The sequence below is a fragment of the Tachysurus fulvidraco genome, chromosome 2 (genome assembly GCF_022655615.1).
Source record: "Tachysurus fulvidraco isolate hzauxx_2018 chromosome 2, HZAU_PFXX_2.0, whole genome shotgun sequence".
NCBI lineage: Eukaryota > Metazoa > Chordata > Actinopteri > Siluriformes > Bagridae > Tachysurus > Tachysurus fulvidraco.
In genome coordinates this window covers 19,675,583-19,694,335 of record NC_062519.1, presented here as the reverse complement: position 1 = coordinate 19,694,335, position 18,753 = coordinate 19,675,583, and the positions used below count along the sequence as shown (strand labels likewise).

The following is an 18,753-nucleotide window of genomic DNA, read 5'->3' as shown; positions in this document are numbered from 1 at the left end:
AAAAGGAGAAAGCCCGAGTGTGGAAGAAATCACTTTAACAAATAATATTGTGTCTGCAAATGTATTTTAAATGACGTGCCACATTACACTTCTGGTTTAGGAGCTGCAGAAATCAAATACTGAATACTTTCTGGTAGAAGAAAAAAGTCATTACAGAAAAAAGGCAATCTAAAATGTTCATTTCTGAAGCATCAGTTAGGCCTAATTTCAGCAGAGACGTAGATAAATGAATGAAGTGAAGAATTAGCTCGTTCACCAGGACTCTCGGCTTGCAACCCTAGAACAAAAAGTGGCCTTTGTATGATAGAATAATTTAATTGTCACTCTTATTAAAATATCAAACGGCACAGTGTGGATGTGTACAGGCTGGACATGATGGAGAAGATGCTCTATTCTAGACCGTTTTCTATGAGAATGGGAGTATACATACATACAGTATTGTTCTCAATGGAAGACGTTGTTTCACTACTCACCAAAATTAATTCACAGGTCACTGATCACCAAATTGATGGATGAATGAATGAATGAATGGAGGGATGGATGGATCAATCAAGACAGGTCTTATTTAGATGGATGGATGGATGGGTAGGTGTGTGGGGGCACTGGTGTAGGTGGATGGATAGATGGACAGACAGGTCTGTTGTGGATGGATGGGTTTGGTGTGGAGTGATGGATGGGTGGGTTGGATGGAGGTACGGTTTGGTGGGAAGGTAGACAGGTGGTTGGATGGACAGAATAACATGTCTGATGCGAATGAATAGATGGATGGATGGTTGGATGAATTTTATTTTGTTTTCTTATACAATAGATGACTTGATTAGGATTCAGACTAACAACTGGAACGTATATTTGCTTTTTAAAGACTTTATGAACCTAGGAAACGATCCTTAAACAACAGAATATTAAACAGGTAGATTACAGTTCAAAGCAGCATTGGATTTCTTTCTGTGTAGAATATTTAGGCACATCATAGGCAATTACTCTCTTCCCTTTTTGCATCACAGAGCTGAAACACTTGGGTTTAGACTGATGATAATTGCATTACTGAGCTTGTGTAGAAAGTGAAGCTGAAGGCATCTTACGAAGTGTCTGCAGTGACGCTAAAGTGTTTCAGCATCTTAATATGGTCAGGGAATAAGAAGGAGTTGAAACGCACACAACACACCGTGATGGAGGCGTGAGTGGATCTCCACTGGGAACGTCTGTGATCGGATGTCAGGCCGATATAAACACAAGGTGCACGGTGTCTGTGTGGCAGACTGACATTAGTGAGAAAGCACCTGCCCACGAGATACAGCTTCAACAAATTATTTAAATAAATAAATAAATAAAAAAATATCGATAATAAAAACAACCAGCATGGGAAGGATGACAGCTCCGATTACGATTGCTTTTGCTGAAACACAGCTTGTCACACACGTCACGTCCTCCGTGTACCGGCTGCACAATAACAGCTCAGGTGAGATGTCTCCTGCCATGCTGACAACTGGCAGACTTTTCACATGCTACCTTCCTAGGCAGCTTATTCGTATACTACGTATTAAAAGTAAAGACACGATGTGCTCAGATTACCGAACGCACAGGTCTAAATCCCCGGTGTCATTGCATGAATGAGATTGGATCATCTAATAATCAAGATTCTATGTTAATGCAAAGTGTAATTGGGGCTTCGGTACACCGCGGGTTTGCAGGCATGCTTATTAAGCTTGCCAACATTACGCAAGTCTATTACACCATTGTTTAATAGCATCTGTCACTATAAATAAAGCTTTATTCCAAGGGTACTTTAGGCAGGGAAGGACATTATAAGAGGAGCCTAATAAGACCCGAAGTATAAGATTAATACAAAAAAAAAAAAAAAAAGGACACGGCTCTCACAGTGCAGATGAGAGAAAGCTTTATGAAGGACGCTGAATGGAAGCTTCATTTTCTTAACACGCTCGTTCTTCAGCTCACATATTCTCTGCTAATGACACAAAACCAAGCAAGCTTTTAGCTCCTGCTTACACAACACCTAATGGCTTTTTCTTATTATTTTTGCTGACATAATACATGGAAAAAGCATGTTTGCTGTGTGCGAGGCAATATGTGTCCCATTTGTTTAAATGCGTAGTTTGTGTAAAGGTGTCGTTATTATAGAGAAAATGAACAGAGGGTACATTACTAACGGCAAAACACACGACCGTCCGTCCGCTGGAAAAAAAAAGTGCATTTGTGATAGTGGCAGCAGCAGCTCCGGTTTTTTGTGTGCCCGTGTGTGCACGGCTCTACACAAAAGAGCCCAAGGAGATTAAGGCTTCAGAGGTAATTCGGCTGGCTAATTTTACCCACATCCAGCGATAAACGAGACAGATGCATCTTAATTCGATGTCAGGGAGCCTCTGGTACTAAGCTAACTAAAATCTGTGCATACATTTAAACAGTGATAATGCATGAAGAACGTAAGTGCAAATGCCTGGTCACATAGAGTCTATATTTATCTGAAGGGATGTCGGAAATTCATGTTCTTGCAGTGGCAAGAAAAAAAAAGGGCTCAAGGTGGTGAGGGAAAAAAGCTCTAACAGCTGGACCAATGTGCTTCAGTGTCCACGTTTTGGCTGCTGTACGGAGGTCGTGCTTACAGTGAGTCTTCCCACTGTGGTGAAAAGACTCCGGTTTTCTTTTATGAAAAGAAGGTAAATAATTTTTTCTAATATGTCACGGTGAATGAGAAAAACTGGATCATACTGTATGGTGCACAACAGGATAATTGTTCAGATCCTTAAGCATCTAAAGATCTACCAGCTCCAGTTAGACTCTGCAATACTAAAGAGGAGATAGCAACTCCATGTGGGCTTTGAGGACAAAAACCTCCTCATCAACACAACATTTATCAGACTGTATATTTATAATCACACCCGTGGTGTCACCCAGATGAGGTTGAGGTTCCCCTTTGAATCTGGTTCCTCTCAAGGTTCCTTCCTTTACCATCTAAGGGAGTTTTTCCTCCCCACAGTCACCCAAGTCACCTCAGACTTGTTCATTGGGGATAAATACATACACATTTAAATATATCTAATAATAATCTTGATTTTTTTTGTATTCAATTAATCTTTATATTATTCTTTATATTAAACATAGAACCAAAGGTTAATATAAAGAATAATATAAAGATTATTATCATGCTACATGATCTATCTATCTCATGCTACATGACATGACAATGTCCCTGTGCACAAAACACAGAGCTCTATGAAGACACGGTGTGTTAATGTCGGAGTAGAAGAAGTGGAGTGTCCTGCACAGAGCCCTGACTCTGACTCAACACCACTGAACACCTTTGTGATGAACTGGAACACAGACTGAACCCCAGAGCCGAACAGTGTCTGATCTCACTAATGATCTTGTAGCTGAATGATGACAAAATATATTGGAAAGCCTTTCCATTAGAGTGGCACTTGTTATAACAGCAACATAGAATGGTGTAGGTGTTCCTAGCTGAATAAGGAATCAGTCGTTGATAAAAACAGGTTCATTCTGGGAGTCAAATAGTTTAATAGGTTCTATTTGTTCTGCTGCGAGTGAGTCCTAATTCTGCAGCTTACCTGCTTCTGTCTCTACAACACATCTCACACTACACTAATCCCCGCTGTGTTGGACAAACACCTTCACCGCACTACTCAGCCACCTGCTTCTACATTTCCGTTTCGATGTCTCGCTCTAATTTTCCCCTGCTGCTCTTCCCTTTTCTGTTATTCTGTCTTCCTGAAAAACAGACAGACAAAAAAACAAACTAAAAAAAACAAAAAAAAAAACAAGGCAGTGTCATTAACACCTACCTGTGTGTGATCTGAGGAAGTGTACTAATTGGACACGACTTGAAATTCAGGTGCCTTTTCGATGCCCTGTGACTTAGTGAGGTAGATCAGGGCAACATGCACAAAGCAATAGCGCTGCTGCTGGACATGAGACAGACGAGAGAACTAATGCTAGAAGCTTAGTCACAGCCCCGCATCCCTTCTACTAGACTCGGGAGTGGAGGAGAGGAACGTTCAGACCTTTCAGAGAGGAAAATGAAGTGCCTGAATGGCTGTAGCATGATCCTTCAATATGGCAGCTCTGTACACTGGGGATTCATAGAGACTTCATTACCCATCAGTCAGCGATGTGACGGCTCCCGAGGCAGCTGTGGTCTTGCGGAACGTTCCGGCGCGTGGTGACAGAGTGTCGAGAATGTGTGGGAAGTGTTTTAAACCCTGCCCACTCGGGTGGGACGTATTGATCCAGGCGTTAGTGTCTTGACAGGCTGATTAATAAAAAGAATGTGAAGGGATGAACCGCCTCACACCCGTAACCTGCACAATACACTAGAATCTGTCTCTCTCTCTCTCACACACACACACACACACACACACACACACACCATATTTACACCTGACAGCTTCACTTCTTATAATTATGATCTGATTGCAGACATAGACAGATTGGCAAACACGCAACCACACACACAAATACACAACCCCACACACACACACACACACACACACACACATACAAACACACAGGTCATTTGAACCTGTAACTGTGCTTAATGGATTTCAATGAACATGCAAGTGTTCTAATGAAACTTTAATGTATAGTGTATTTAGTCAGATCCCTAATTATTGGCACCCTTTGTAAAGATAAAGACAAGGGGAAGATTAGCAAATTACCAAATTAATTTAGAAACATTTGAGTTTTTTTTTTATATCATGCACTGGTTTGAGAAAACAGCTACATACATGCCTGAACATAATGATTCATCACTGTTAGGGCATTAAATGAGTCGTTTAAACCAAACAACGCTGCAATGGAATCTATTTAAAAGGAAAATCTGTTCCAATAACCAAAAAAAATAAATAAAAAATGCTCCAATATCCACAGAATCAAGCTTGTAGGGCTTGGCTATATGGCTACATTAGCCTCATGACCTAAACCCTATTGTAAATCTGTGGCATGAGCTGAACAGTAGAGTCCTTCAGTCCCAGAACATTCAGTGATACAGAGGCATCAATAAATGTGTGTTTTGTTTTTTTTTTTTACTGTTATTACTGAAATATTATTTATAATATGAAATGAACGAGAATATTAAAATGTATATGGATCAACATGTAGTTAACAAAAACAAAACAGTGACGTGACCAAGACTCTGTTCTCTGCATTTAACCCATCCAAAGGGCACACACACAGCAGTGAACACACACACACACACACACACACCGTGAACACACACCCGGAGCAGTGGGCAGACATTTATGCTGCAGCGCCCGGGGAGCAGTTGGGGGGTTCGGTGCCTTGCTCAAGGGCACCTCAGTTGTGGTATTGCCGGCCCGAGACTCGAACCCACAACCTTAGGGTTAGGAGCCAGACTCTCTAACACAATTACAATATATGACATGTATAACTTTTGCTATTACAGTGTGTGAAACTGCAATTCTGGATATATAATTAACGCTTACAAAATTCCTGTAATGTTTTATATAATTGTTTTTTTTTTTAAAAAAAGAAAACCACTGAGATTGGAACTGACTTACAACTTACTTTAAATTAGCTTTCGTATTTTATCTTCACCTCCTTTTATTTAATAATATCGTTGTTGCTGCTGAAGTGCCACCAAAGAAAAAACTGTTCTTTATTCATGTTGTTGCTTTAGCTGAAAAAGCACCGATTGTGGACGTCTCCTTTATCACGAGGTTTTGTTCCTTTAAATGAACACTCTAATCATTTGACATGCAATAAAAAGGTTGATCGAATTTTAAATGTTTTACTGATACTTTCTTTAATATTTTTTAAATATTATTTCATTACTGTGTAAACTTGAGGTTTTATTTAGGGAAAACCACAAGACAGACTTCAGAACTTTAAAAAGCCTCAGATATGTTAATAACCCAACTCCAGCTATAAGTGCTCCACATTAAACAGAGGCTTTCTTTCTTTCTACTATACGAGACTTACGTAACAGTAAAGGATTAGATGATGCATCAAAAGTCAGAACTCCGACACCACGTCTTAGGCTGATTTTAATTTTCTGTGTTGGAAGAGAAAACTAGGCCTCCCGCTATTCCCTGTCTCCAGCCCTCTGTTCTTTTACAGAGAGCGGTGTTGCGAGGATGAGGGATCATGTCCTAGTTGTCCGACCTGAATAACACATCTGTACGCAATTAGCAGTGCTACTAAACAAGAAAGCAGTGCCATGAGACGAAAGAATAAAGGGAGGGGGGGAACAAAAACAGAGTGATGCAGAAGAGCGAGTAGATGGTGCTGATAATGGAGCGTGCCTTTCTCCACCATTAGGTGCATGTTGCTTGATGGTAGGACTTTGTGACGACGTGGTGCAGAAACTGAAGTGTTCATCAGTCTTAACTCGTCTAATTATCATGAAAAGATCCATTATGTAGCAGCGGCGTTAAAGGTACGTTCAAGGCCCAGAGAGGCCTAAAGCTTTAATGTCTGCTACTGTCTTCAGTTACACAACAAGGTGTAACAATGTAATACCACGCATACCATGACAAAAGACCACAAGACTCACAGACAGAAGGCACAGTAGGTTAGGGATGACTAGAGAAGAGTAGAGAGAGAGAGAGAGAGAGAGAGAGAGAGAGAGAGAGAGAGAGAGAGAGAGAGAATAGAAGAAGGGAGAGAGAAAAAGCAAAGACAAGGAAATCTTTAATGATGCTTGGGTCAAAAGGTGCAGGTTCTTTATCAGTACCTAGATTAATAAAAGACACTAGTGGGGGCAGATGTTTACTACAGATACAGAATGGCCTTCTTGTTAATATTTGCAATTTACTTGTCGATTTTTTTTTTTAACATTTAATCCTGAAAAAAAAATGTTTGCTTTTTTTTTTTTTAGTTCCAGTGAAGGGAAACTGTACTGATACAGCTGTATAACCGACTCAGTTGTGTGCGTCGACATTTGTGGCAGCGGTATAAAGAAGGCCCACGTTTAGTTGTGTACAAACTTTTGGCCATATGGTGTAGTTTGTGCAGATCGGGGTGTGTGTGTGTGTGTGTGTGTGTGTGTGTGTCTACCTACCCAGAGTCTGCCTGCGATATTCTACGGCAGAAAGGGATATTAGGACTTTTATGTATTCTGCTCTGCAATGTTTTGCCCCGCTTTTCCTTTCATCTTTGTCTGTATTCTTTTCGCTTGCTCATGACCTTGAGGCCGGCACAGCAGGCTGAAGGTGGGGGGGGTGGGGGAGAGTTTAGATGAGTGCTAGATCTGATGCAGCATTTGGGATGCAGCTCCACAGCCAGCAAAGCCAAAGGGGAATAAAAAGCAGGAAGGCCATTCAACATCGTCCAATTTAAAGGCTACCTGGAGAATCGTAGGAGGAGGATGCGTCTTTAAACCCTTGGCCCCTTTGGAAATCCATCTTTGTAGCGCCATCTAATAAACAATTCCATTACCTCGCATCCCCAGGTGAAATTAAATGTCATGGTTAAGTGGAACTCCAGAGTGGGGGAAATCGTCACCACTCACTAGAAATTTCATAGTGCCCATTATCCGTGAGTGTCTATAACAGGGGCGGCAGGCAGATGTGAGGAGGTTCTCGTGCCCTCAATAATGAGGCCTCTTACAATCAAATGCATGATCTGCACGCATTTACAGCAAAAGGACTCCGTGCACGTTCGGTATTGATTTAAATAGGGTAATAGGGGTGGGGGAGAAAAGAGGGAAAAAAAGCAGCAATGCAATGAGTTTTTATGTAAATGCAACAAACACAAAGCAGTTTTACAGCAAATTCAGTAGACAAACTGTAACTGATGGTCATGTGTAAGAGGTGTGTCAACATCAAACATCATCACAGCACTCATACTGAGACATCTGTTCCCTCCCACTTCTTCAGAGGAGCTTTATTGCCTTACTGCTAAATGGTAAGAAGCCCAACTGTGCTCAGGGGTAAGTGGGTTTAGCCACAGCCCAAGTTCTAAAGTTCCAAAATCCTCAGCGATATCCTTCAACTCCAATATGTGTAGAGGACCGAATTATATTAAATAAGTTAAGCAATTCTAAGCTCAAAGTCACGGTTCCTTGAAGCTTCAATAGACTTTTTTTTCTCTGTGATCTGCAGCATTGGATTTTAGGTGGAGCTTTTCTCTTCAGACCGCGCATGAATGAGTGCTAGGTTTTAGTCCCATTATGTGATGTCCTGACATAGTAAGCTGTGGTAAGGAAGCAAAGCTTTAAGGACTGTAGTATGACAACAGCACGTTTGAAGTCAGGCCTCCTGGGCTGCCGAACCCAAACCCACTGACAAATACACGGGCAGAATTACAATGTGTTCTCTCTACTCTTGTTCTGACTCCCCGAAATCAACCACGCTCCTCTAAGCGTTCTGCTTTGACTTAGCGACAAAAATAAGCGAGTCCCTGAACTCAGTAGGGCATCATCGCACTTTTCAGAATCTTCGAAGGTGAACTTTTATTCTCTTCAGGCCTACTGCAGTGAATGTTCATTTATTTTTTAGACACATGCTACCACATAGTCCCTCTTTTATCAATCAATCACTCCCAAGCAAAGACGGAACGGAAACGGGCATCGGCTCCTCATCAAAAGTGCATTAATGAAGGGCACCGATGTAGAGGGGAATTAGAGGTACTGCGTCGCCTTAAGTGGAAGCCATCGATGTGTGCGTGTACGATATTATGCAGAAATCCTTTTCAGTTTGTGTATGCAAACAATAGAACTCGTACACGGAGACTAACAATGCAAATAAAGACAAGACCTGCATAGGCAAACTGACAAAGCCACACACACACACAATTGTCACTGTCACAATATGGATAAAGTTGCTGTTAATCAGAGACAGTATAAAAATAGCCTTTTACATACACTAGGCCAGTGTGTTGTATGTTGGCAAAAAAGGCAGAGAAACCCGTTTAGCAGATTGGAAGACAGTCTGGCACATTTTGAGCGTAGCTCAAAGTCACTGGCACAAGGTTGAATTAAACTGCAGCCACGCAGATCAAGAGGAAGCATAAAGACATTTGATCATCTCTATAACCGTCAACAATGAGGAAACATTTTAAGTTCCATGTTTTCCACACCGCTTGTATCTTGCTAGAGGCTTTTTCATCACTAAGCCTGTGTGTGTGTGTGTGTGTGTGTGTGTGTGTGTGTGTGTGTGTCCTAACGTTTGTTTGTCCGTGTCAAACTGTGCCCCTTGCTGATCCCTTTGCAAACTCCTTTATATAAGCGTCTGAGTGGCACTCATGTAAACAGATGGTTTCTCAGCACACTTCTATCCATTCAAGACAAGCGACACAGACTTTTCGAACAAGCCAAGCCCCGCCAGTATGAATGAATGCGTCTGCTAGCGCAATTTCTCTCCTGCCCAGCCTTCTGTCATTGTCTTTCTGTGAGGGCACGCAGAGTTAGTTATTGGAAAATGAAAAGCAGCAATGCATTTATTTCATTGGGTTTTAATTAGTAACACAACTTCCTCTCTCTCTCTCCCACTAACTCTACTGGATTCTTTAAAACAGTTTTTAATATTTAATATGGGAGAAATTTTAAAACAGAAACTAATTAAATGCGAAAAGTAAGATGTTTAATTAGGCTTGGACAGAGCTGGTAATTTCGTCTTTTGCGACGACTGACCGAAATGCTTCAGGATCTTTTCTCCATCTTCCTAAAACAGTAAAAATCTCATCTCGGTAAAAAATGATCGTCTGTGTTGATTTTGATCTACTGCAAAATGAGAACATTTATCTACTCAGGCCTGCAGATAGGTGGAGATCAACAGTGTTCTGGAACCTTCCATTTACGGTTTTACACCGTTCAGAAAAAAACAAACCCGAGGCTCCGGTTGCGAAGGCAGCGATGAGGACTGCATTGTAAGAAGTGTGACTGCGTCCCTCTGATCACATGGTGGAAGGAGTCAAAAGGCAAAACAGACCGTTAGGTTAAAGTTATTGAGTGTATTTCATGTTCATGTGTAATACTAATGTGAACTCTGTGAAACTGTCACACCCGTTCAGCTTCGGCACAACGTATTGTGTTATCGGCTTAAATCTACACTGTGCCAATCAAATCAAACTGAAATTTCTAGTTTCTACAAGATTTACATACCTGGATTCACCACAGATGTTCTAAGTTTTTTTTTCTGGGCTCTGGAGGCTTATCTTGGTTGTGTTTTATTATTTTGTCTTGTGGGAAACATGCAAATATTTTCCGTAGCTTCTGAAGGGCATTACTAAATAATAAGAACATACACCCCAGGACTCTTAAAGGTGGGGTCTCCAATGTCTGAGTAAGGCTTCAGAAAACCGAGTCGGGACGACAAACTAAACAAAAATCAAAACAAACGTGTAGCCAATGAGCAGAAAGGGGCGTGTCTTGTCGATATGCGGCGGAGAGTGTTCAGTACACGTGTGACATTAGCAGAAAGCGGTTTTTAACATTGACATGGGGGATAAAAACAAAGAAAGAAAGAGAAGAAAGACTTACGATAAGGCAAGAAGTAGGACGTGTTCATATAGGATCAGCTTTCCAGCGCTGGAGAGAACTGAAGGAGCAGGAAGTCAGCCACATATTCACAGGTTGGAGTTTCCCAAGTCAATAACTCCTGAGCTAAACGCTGTTACTACACAAATAACACCTCTTTTCTATCGTAGTAATGTAGAGAGGCAGCTACAACCGCGTTTTGTGTAGTAACAGCCTTTAGCTCAGGAGTTATTGACTCGGGAAACTCCGACCTGTGAATATGTGGCCGACTTTACTTAAGACACCAAGGCGCTTTTTCCTTCTCGATAGGTGAGTAACGTTGGTTTTGCTTTGTTACACAGAACTAATATATGCCTTTGTCCTTTACATGATTATGCTTGTGTTTCATTTTTGCTTGTTTGTTTATCTACAATCGTATTGTTCTTCCCTTCAGCTATGATAAAGACACGTTTCTTTCTGTTAGTCACTTGGGTTACATATGTATGTGTGGGCGGAGCTATAGATACAGGGGTGGGACCCATTTGGGTTAGGGGCGTGTTTGTTTTGGTGATTGTATATGTCAACATTGGCTTTCAAACAACGGAGACCCCACCTTTAATGTGTCATGTTGAATTCTTGAGCATTAGTGAATGTTCTCCTCTCCTCAGCATGAAAAGATGGATCTCAATATCATATAACTGCTGATGGAAAGGGGTCAGATATGCAGAAGATGCTGGAAAACCAAAAGAATGTGCAGGACCTCGAGGAATATTTTGGAGAACAGAACATAGTGTAACTTAACAGCGGGGTTTAAGAATTGAGTGTATATAAACATCTAAACTGGTTCGTTTGTGTAAATGTATTATAATTATTATTCAATTAGTTCTCTTTGTGTCTTGTAGACTAGGCTGTGTGTAAACATCTGTTTTGTGACCGTGTATTCAGGACAGGACTAAAAAAAAAAAAAAAAAAAAAGATGAACATTTTGCAGATCTTCTGCGTAGTCTTGTGAAGGACCTCGTTTATATCGGTGTTTAATGTGTGTGCCCAAAGAGAATGTAGGAAAGAAAAAGTAAGACTTAGATCTTAATTTAGAACAGATCCGATCCCTAGACTTTTAAAGACAAGCCAACAGAGTTAGTCAGTGTCCTCATCATGAACATGACTGGTACACACACACCCTCTGGGTAAGACAAAAGGAGTGAGTGTGATGTAAAAGCGAGATCAGGAAGCAGAATGATTCACCAAAAGGAGCGTGATGAGGACGGAGACGGAGAAGAAGTAAAAAAAAAAAAAAAAAAAAAGACAGACTGACCTTTTGGTTCTGTTCCAGCAAGCGGACAACAGGTGCATACAGCAACAGCATGAAAAAGAGAGGGAGAAACGAGAGGCAGCGTGTTAGTTGGTTAGTTGCAGGTAGCCATATGGACGATCATGCATAATAGTGAAATGAAGACGCTCCATGCTGTGTGCTAAGTGAGTTAGCCAGTGGACTGTCTGTAGCCTAAGATCTAGTTAAAACACCATTAAAAGCCTTAATTGACTATGCAAATAAATACAGCAGATTTACAGACTGTGTCTCAATCTGCTACGATTGAGACAGGCACCTGTTGCATGCTTGATAACGGTCACAGCTTCTCGGATGCAACAACACGGCTGAAAGGCGTACAGTAGGTCATTCGAGAAGATTTTACAGGCTACTTTTTGATATGGAGAAGTTTTAAAAAGCAGGTATGCGATACAGTGACCACGTCTGTGGGATTCCTTCACTCTCGGGAGCCATCGATGAAGAACGGCGAGCTGAATGACAAGCCAGATGAACAAAGACTGACTAAAAGCGATCGTCGCTTTTCGTATGCCTTGTGTTCTCTCACCGCATGGTGCATGGTGACCACACAGAAGACACACAAACACAGACACACACTCGTCCTCCATGTCTGTAGGTTCCTGCCTAGATCACCCTTCCCTTCTCTTTTCTTCTTGCTTCTTCTCCTGATTTTCAAGGAGCTCTCAACAGGAGGCAATTTCACCCCTCACATCACCCCCTGGTGGAGTCATTCGTTCAGATATTGATTTAAAGCATCCCAGGTACCACTAAAAATAAACCCACAGATCAGTGGTTCCACAAATCAATTTGGGTTGGGAAAAAAAACATTTAACAGACAGGTGATGCCATGTGGTGAAGCAGGAATAAAAACAGGGGCGTGCTTGACATAGGCATCTGATGATGTTTCGTTGAGGGCAAAAACAGAGTGACTCTGAAAGGATGAAAAGATAAATGACTTCACCTCCTCTAATAGTTAATGGGGCAGGACATAAAGACAAATATAAGGAGCACTATTTTAGAAGCATGCCTTACAATTGGCACTCATTCCACAAAGAGTACTTACGTGTGTTCCTTTAAACAACGTGAGAAAGGGCACAACTTTACCTCCTTATCGTTCAGGATTTTCACAGCAATGCAAAATAACTGATCAATAACTGAGGCAGACTTTTGCGCTCCAGAGACAACAGAAGAGAAGACAGGATTCACGCTACATCGTTTAATGAACTGAACTATTTCGTAACGCGGCGGCCGAACCGACTTTAATTATGAGTTGTAATAAAATCAAAGGATGCTGGGAGGGCGTTACTTCAGGGGTGTGCACACTAGAGTATTCTACGTTTTATATAAACGTTAAAAACATATAAACTTATTGTTTTTTTCTCTGAAATGTGCAGATTGATTTTCAGAGGCATTGTACAAGTTGTAATCTGTACATTAAAGGTGAAAATGTTCTCATCTCCGTTTGAAAGTCTAATTTTTAATAACATTTTATTAATAACAAGCAAAATCCTTGTCAGCTGAGGTGTTTGTTCGGAGGTTTTATAAGCTGACGTTTTGTATGATTTGTCTTATTTGTGAGTAGGACAGATTTCATGAACCTTAATTAATGGCAGTAAAAATAAAATGGCTGGTTTATATAAAATGTTCCTGATGGTACTACTCATGACCCTGTGAACTAGCATGAGGATGAGGAGGATGAGGAAGGTGCTACGAAATGCTGTAAAGTAAAACAAATAATAAATTTAAACCACAACAGTAAAATACATATTACAAAGTTTACATTAATTAGTTTTCTCGTGTGTAAATTTACAGGATGTTCGTTAATATTAAACTTAGGAAACGATTTCTAAATAAATCCGTTCGTATCTAGCTTAAGAACGAGGCCCGTTGAGACGAGCTACAATAACAGAGGAATTGCTTAACCATAAAAGAAGCAACCATCTGAGTCTGTAACTGTGTGATCCTGTGTGTGTTTGTACTGTACACGTGTGAACGGCCAAACACACGGCCATCAGTGACCATCGGACTGACAATAAGATGAGCTCTGTCAGAGGAAGCGGCAGGAAACGGTGAAGCAAACGCGAAAGAGGCTTTAGTGGTGAAACGTCGAATCCTTACTTTTCATAGCCGATGCTGTGAAAAGCGATGTGTAGTGACATTTTATTTTGAAATAAAAGCTGCAGTAGAAATAAAATGAATTTAAAAAAACACACCACACACATCTTAGCACACTTTTCCCAAATTTATCACCTATTAACCGTGTGTGTGTGTGTGTGTGTGTGTGTGTGTGTGTGTGTGTGTGTGTGTGTGTGTGTGTGTGTGCGCGTGTGTGTTTATAGAAGGGAGACCACTATGTGTCCTGTCGTGATGATGTACTGCCCTGATTGGATCTCACACACTTCCCCATACATATCCATACATCTACATGCTCGGCTTTCAAAATTGGATGTGTTTTGGGCCTAGAGCACAATTTCCTCCTGCTGAAGCCTGGGACACAAGACTGTAGCAGCACATCCATAACACACTAACTATCTTTTCTACCCAAGAGTTCCTCAGTCTCGCATTATCTGTGTTTCATTGGAAAATTGCTTTATGAGAGATATAAGACTTAATCTCTGGAGAAATAAGCTAATGCAATGTTTCTGCTGTATGTAGGCGTAAGAGATAGCATCAGAAAAGCGCAGCGGAGAGAAATAGAAAGCGTGCCCAGAGTCCAAATATGAGCCGCAGTTAAAGGAGGAGTAGCCCTCCCTTCGTTATCGCCCTCTCCTCCCTCGTGCTTGTCTTTCATTGTTCTCTTAGTACTGTTTTTCCACCTGTCAGATAATTACAGGAATAGTGCGCTAGGCCACAGACGCTAGGCTGAAATTAGCTGCTAACGTGGACTGATAAAGGGGAAAAAATAGACTAGAACACAGCAACACACTCTTCTCTATCTGCAGGGGAAAGAGAAGAAAGACCGAATTATAGAAAGCAAGTAGAAAATGATGGTAGAAAAATCTTTCAGAACAAACTCAGCTTCTTAGATTAGTATCTAAAGCTGTGTTAGTGGAACATTTAAACTCCACAATCAAAAAGGTGAAAGATAAAGCGATCCTCGAAGCTCAAATCATACATGTTTAAAACAATCAGGCCAAGTGTTAACTGCTAAACCCTGAACACTAAAAACATCACAGGACATTTTCTATACTCCAATCGTTTGAATGAAATGAAATGGTTCCTTGTGGCGGAGTTTGACTCGGTCTGCAATTTTTGTACGTTAGGTTTTCTACCTTCGTAAACGCTGCTACAAACTATAATTTTTGCACATTACATCTTTACACGTTTTATATGCTGCTACAGCTGTTTTTCACCAAACAGGTGCCGTCGTTATGTATCTGTGTGTCACAACACACAGTGTCTCTTGTCCTACAAATCTGAGTGAAGCCAATTCCAATCATTACTAATCTGAGATGTGGTAAATGGGCAGAGGTTTCGATAACTCCCTCTGCCTGTCAAAGTGACTGCTGTACACCTTTAGACAGAATGAAGACAGCTTCTGAGCAGGTTTCTGGAGCGACTATGTAAAATGTGTAAAGCTTGGCAGGTATCATACGTATTCCATGTCTAAACCATGTCTAAAAAGAGCTCTGTGCTTCCTGCACAGGAACATTGTCATGATGGAACTGGTTCCTGTAAAGAGAAACTAATGCTACAGCATACAAATGCAGTGTAGACAGCTGCATGCTTTGGGAGCCTAATGAGAGCTAGCTACAATATATTTATTATTTCACATCAAACAGTTATTAATTATTAATAAATACAAACATTTCTCTATATGCTTTACAACTGTACCCCCTGCAGACATTGGCCATGTGCAGAAATAAATTTTACAATGGATGAGCGGTGGATCGGCACTGATGATGCTGATCATAACAAAAGAGGTTTATTTTCTTGACACATGAGAGTGTTTTGCAGAAGAGAGCCATATTACACCATTTCTGAGAATATTTCCATTTCACGTATTTAAATGTTCCTTCGCTCGTGCTTCAGTAAGGCAAATCAATACATGAACAGCTGTACGAGGAACAGAAGTAAAGGAGAGGTCTGAGACCTTCCAAGCGAAGGTCAGATGATTTTATCTCCTAGAGTTTATGAAATATTAAGTCTGAGGCATTTGAACGGCGCCAGAACCGAAGCCCAAGATTAACTTTTAAATAATGTTTTAACTTGTTTAATATTTTACAACCTGTGCTATTAAAGGCAAGCTGCTATCCAAAGATTCAGAGGGTGTGAGTACAGAGAGACTGGGAAAAAGACAGTCTAGGAGCGTGCACATACACACACACGTTTCTACTCACACACACGTTTATACTCACACACACGCACACGTTTATACTCACACACACACACGTTTATACTCACACACACACACACTCGTACTCTTCACACACACACACTCGTACTCACACACACACACACTCGTACTCACACACACACACACTCGTACTCACACACACACACACACTCGTACTCACACACACACACACACTCGTACTCACACACACACACACTCGTACTCACACACACACACACTCGTACTCACACACACACACACTCGTACTCACACACACACACACTCGTACTCACACACACACACACTCGTACTCACACACACACACACTCGTACTCACACACACACACACTCGTACTCACACACACACACTCATACTCACACACACTCATACTCACACACACACACACACACACACATACTCTCACACACACACACACATACTCACTCACACACACACACTTATACTCACACACACACACAGCCTGATCAACATCAACATGGAAAAAGCAACGAGATACTGTTTAAACATGAGAATCACCACCACACGGTTCAACACCAGGTCATCTCACTGCTGTAGTCAGACTCACTAATGAACACACTTGGCAATGGACAGCTGCCAGCTCCTCAATTTAGTGTGTGGTTCAGGCAAAAATTACACATCACAATGTGAGAGTTACATTGAGAGATCTTTTTCTTTCCTGATTCGAGTGGTCAATTCAACAAGACAACAAAAACCCGTCATACAGCCGTCTATCCCTTTCTTCTAGGCTCGTACAAACCTACACCACGTGGAGCTATTAACTAGTGATTACAGGCAGGACTACAGGTAAATTAACCTCCGAAGATGGTGACAGATTCCCATCGTTTCTTTATCAGTGGTGAGTGTAAATTTACATGTAAACAGTTAACTAATATAAATGGGGGTTTATAAACTGTGGATAACCACCAGGGTCTTCAGAACCAATAGTGAACTGGCAAGAACTCTGAGAACCGTTGGTTCGACATGACAGTAATGTTGCTACAAATGCAGGGTCATACGTTATTTTGTGATGTAGCTGTGTGTGCATGCTCACAATAAGGTATCCAGCTGATTCTCACATATTGTGGACACCCAAAAGTGCATGTTGAACATCCCATTGTATTGTGTCTTTGTGTTCATTCAGCTACAAGATCGTTAGTGAGATCAGACACTGTTCAGCTCTGGGGTTCAGTCGGTGTTCCAGTTCATCACAAAGATGTTCAGTGGTGTTGAGTCAGAGTCAGGGCTCTGTGCAGGACACTCCACTTCTTCTACTCCGACATTAACACACCGTGTCTTCATGGAGCTCTGTGTTTTGTGTACAGGGACATTGGAAGTTGTAATGCTGCAGCGTATGTATAATTTTATAATATTGTGTGCTTCTGACTTTGTGGCTACAGTCTGGGGAAGAACCACCCATGGGATCGATGGGCAGGGTGCACATACTTTTGCCCAAACAGTATATTGTACATGCTTAAATCATCTTAGATGATCACTACATGAATTGTCACCATTAAACATTAGTATTTGTTCATTTCATGTACACTACTACTAATAATAATAATAATAGTTAATAAATGTATTGTGCTGCATTCCATCATTCCAGGACATTTCACCTAAAGGGTCTCCCTTCATTTCACACAGAAGCTCGTCAAGGTGCAATAAGAGCATGGTCACAAAGTACACAGCCAAAAAGAAAAGCAGACCTCAACGCCCAAAACTACAGGACTGGTATGAATTTGAATGAGTTTGAATCCCTTGAAATGTTCAGAAGCACAGTTATGTGCCTACACACTTGTGCACCATTACAGAGATTTTTATTTATTTATTTATTTTAAAATGTCACCATATTTTCCTTTCCTCTCTTTGCCATGCTGTAACATCAGTCACAGATGTGTGGAAACCGTGTGAGGACAAATCGGCCTGCTGAACAGTCACGATGCCAAACATCTACTGACAGCATACATACACCACACACACACTCACACACTCTCACACATTTTTTGATGATGTCTCCTTGCTTTCACTGGCAGGTGAAATGCAACAAAAGAGAAAAGTAAGTGTGTGTGTGTGTGTGTGTGTGCATGTGTGTGTGTGTGTGTGTGTGTGTGTGTGTGTGTGTGTGTGTGTGTGTGCATGTGATTGAATGAGTGTGAGTGAATGAGTGTGGGATAAGAACCGCAAAGATGTAGAATTGGCACAAAGAGAGTTAAGACAGAGGTAATAAAGAGGGGAAAAAAGAAAGAAAGAAAAGGAGCAGATAAATCACACACACAGACACACACACAGAGAAACACGAAACACAGAAACACACACAGCCACACATACAAGGAAGTTAGGAAAGAAGGAGGGAAGGAGCTAAAAAGAATGAATTAAAAAAAAAAGAAAAGTGGAACTGAAGGGAGGGAGGAAATATGGTGTGGAGGGCGAGAGTGAGGAAGGAAGAAAAGAGACGATGGAAATAAGCATGAAAGAAAGAAACCTTGTTTGTGCTGTAATAGTTACTACAGCATCAACAGAAAGCACATAAATCAGCTTTCAGTCGGAGAAGAATGCAAAGTATTTACACACAATTCGAAGCCTCGAGTTCTGCACATTTATAAACGTCTTCATCTGCAGTT

At 41.1% G+C, this 18,753-nt stretch overlaps 1 protein-coding gene across 2 annotated transcripts in view; it reads right to left on the bottom strand.

Moving 5' to 3' along the window:
* diaph3 (diaphanous-related formin 3) overlaps window positions 1-18,753 on the bottom strand; it is a 287,316-nt gene that overhangs the window by 134,137 nt on the left and 134,426 nt on the right. For both annotated transcript variants that reach the window (XM_047808135.1, XM_047808138.1), the window contains exon 20: window positions 11,766-11,774. In XM_047808135.1, coding sequence (XP_047664091.1) covers window positions 11,766-11,774 — 9 coding nt within the window. The remainder of the gene's footprint in view (window positions 1-11,765; window positions 11,775-18,753) is intronic.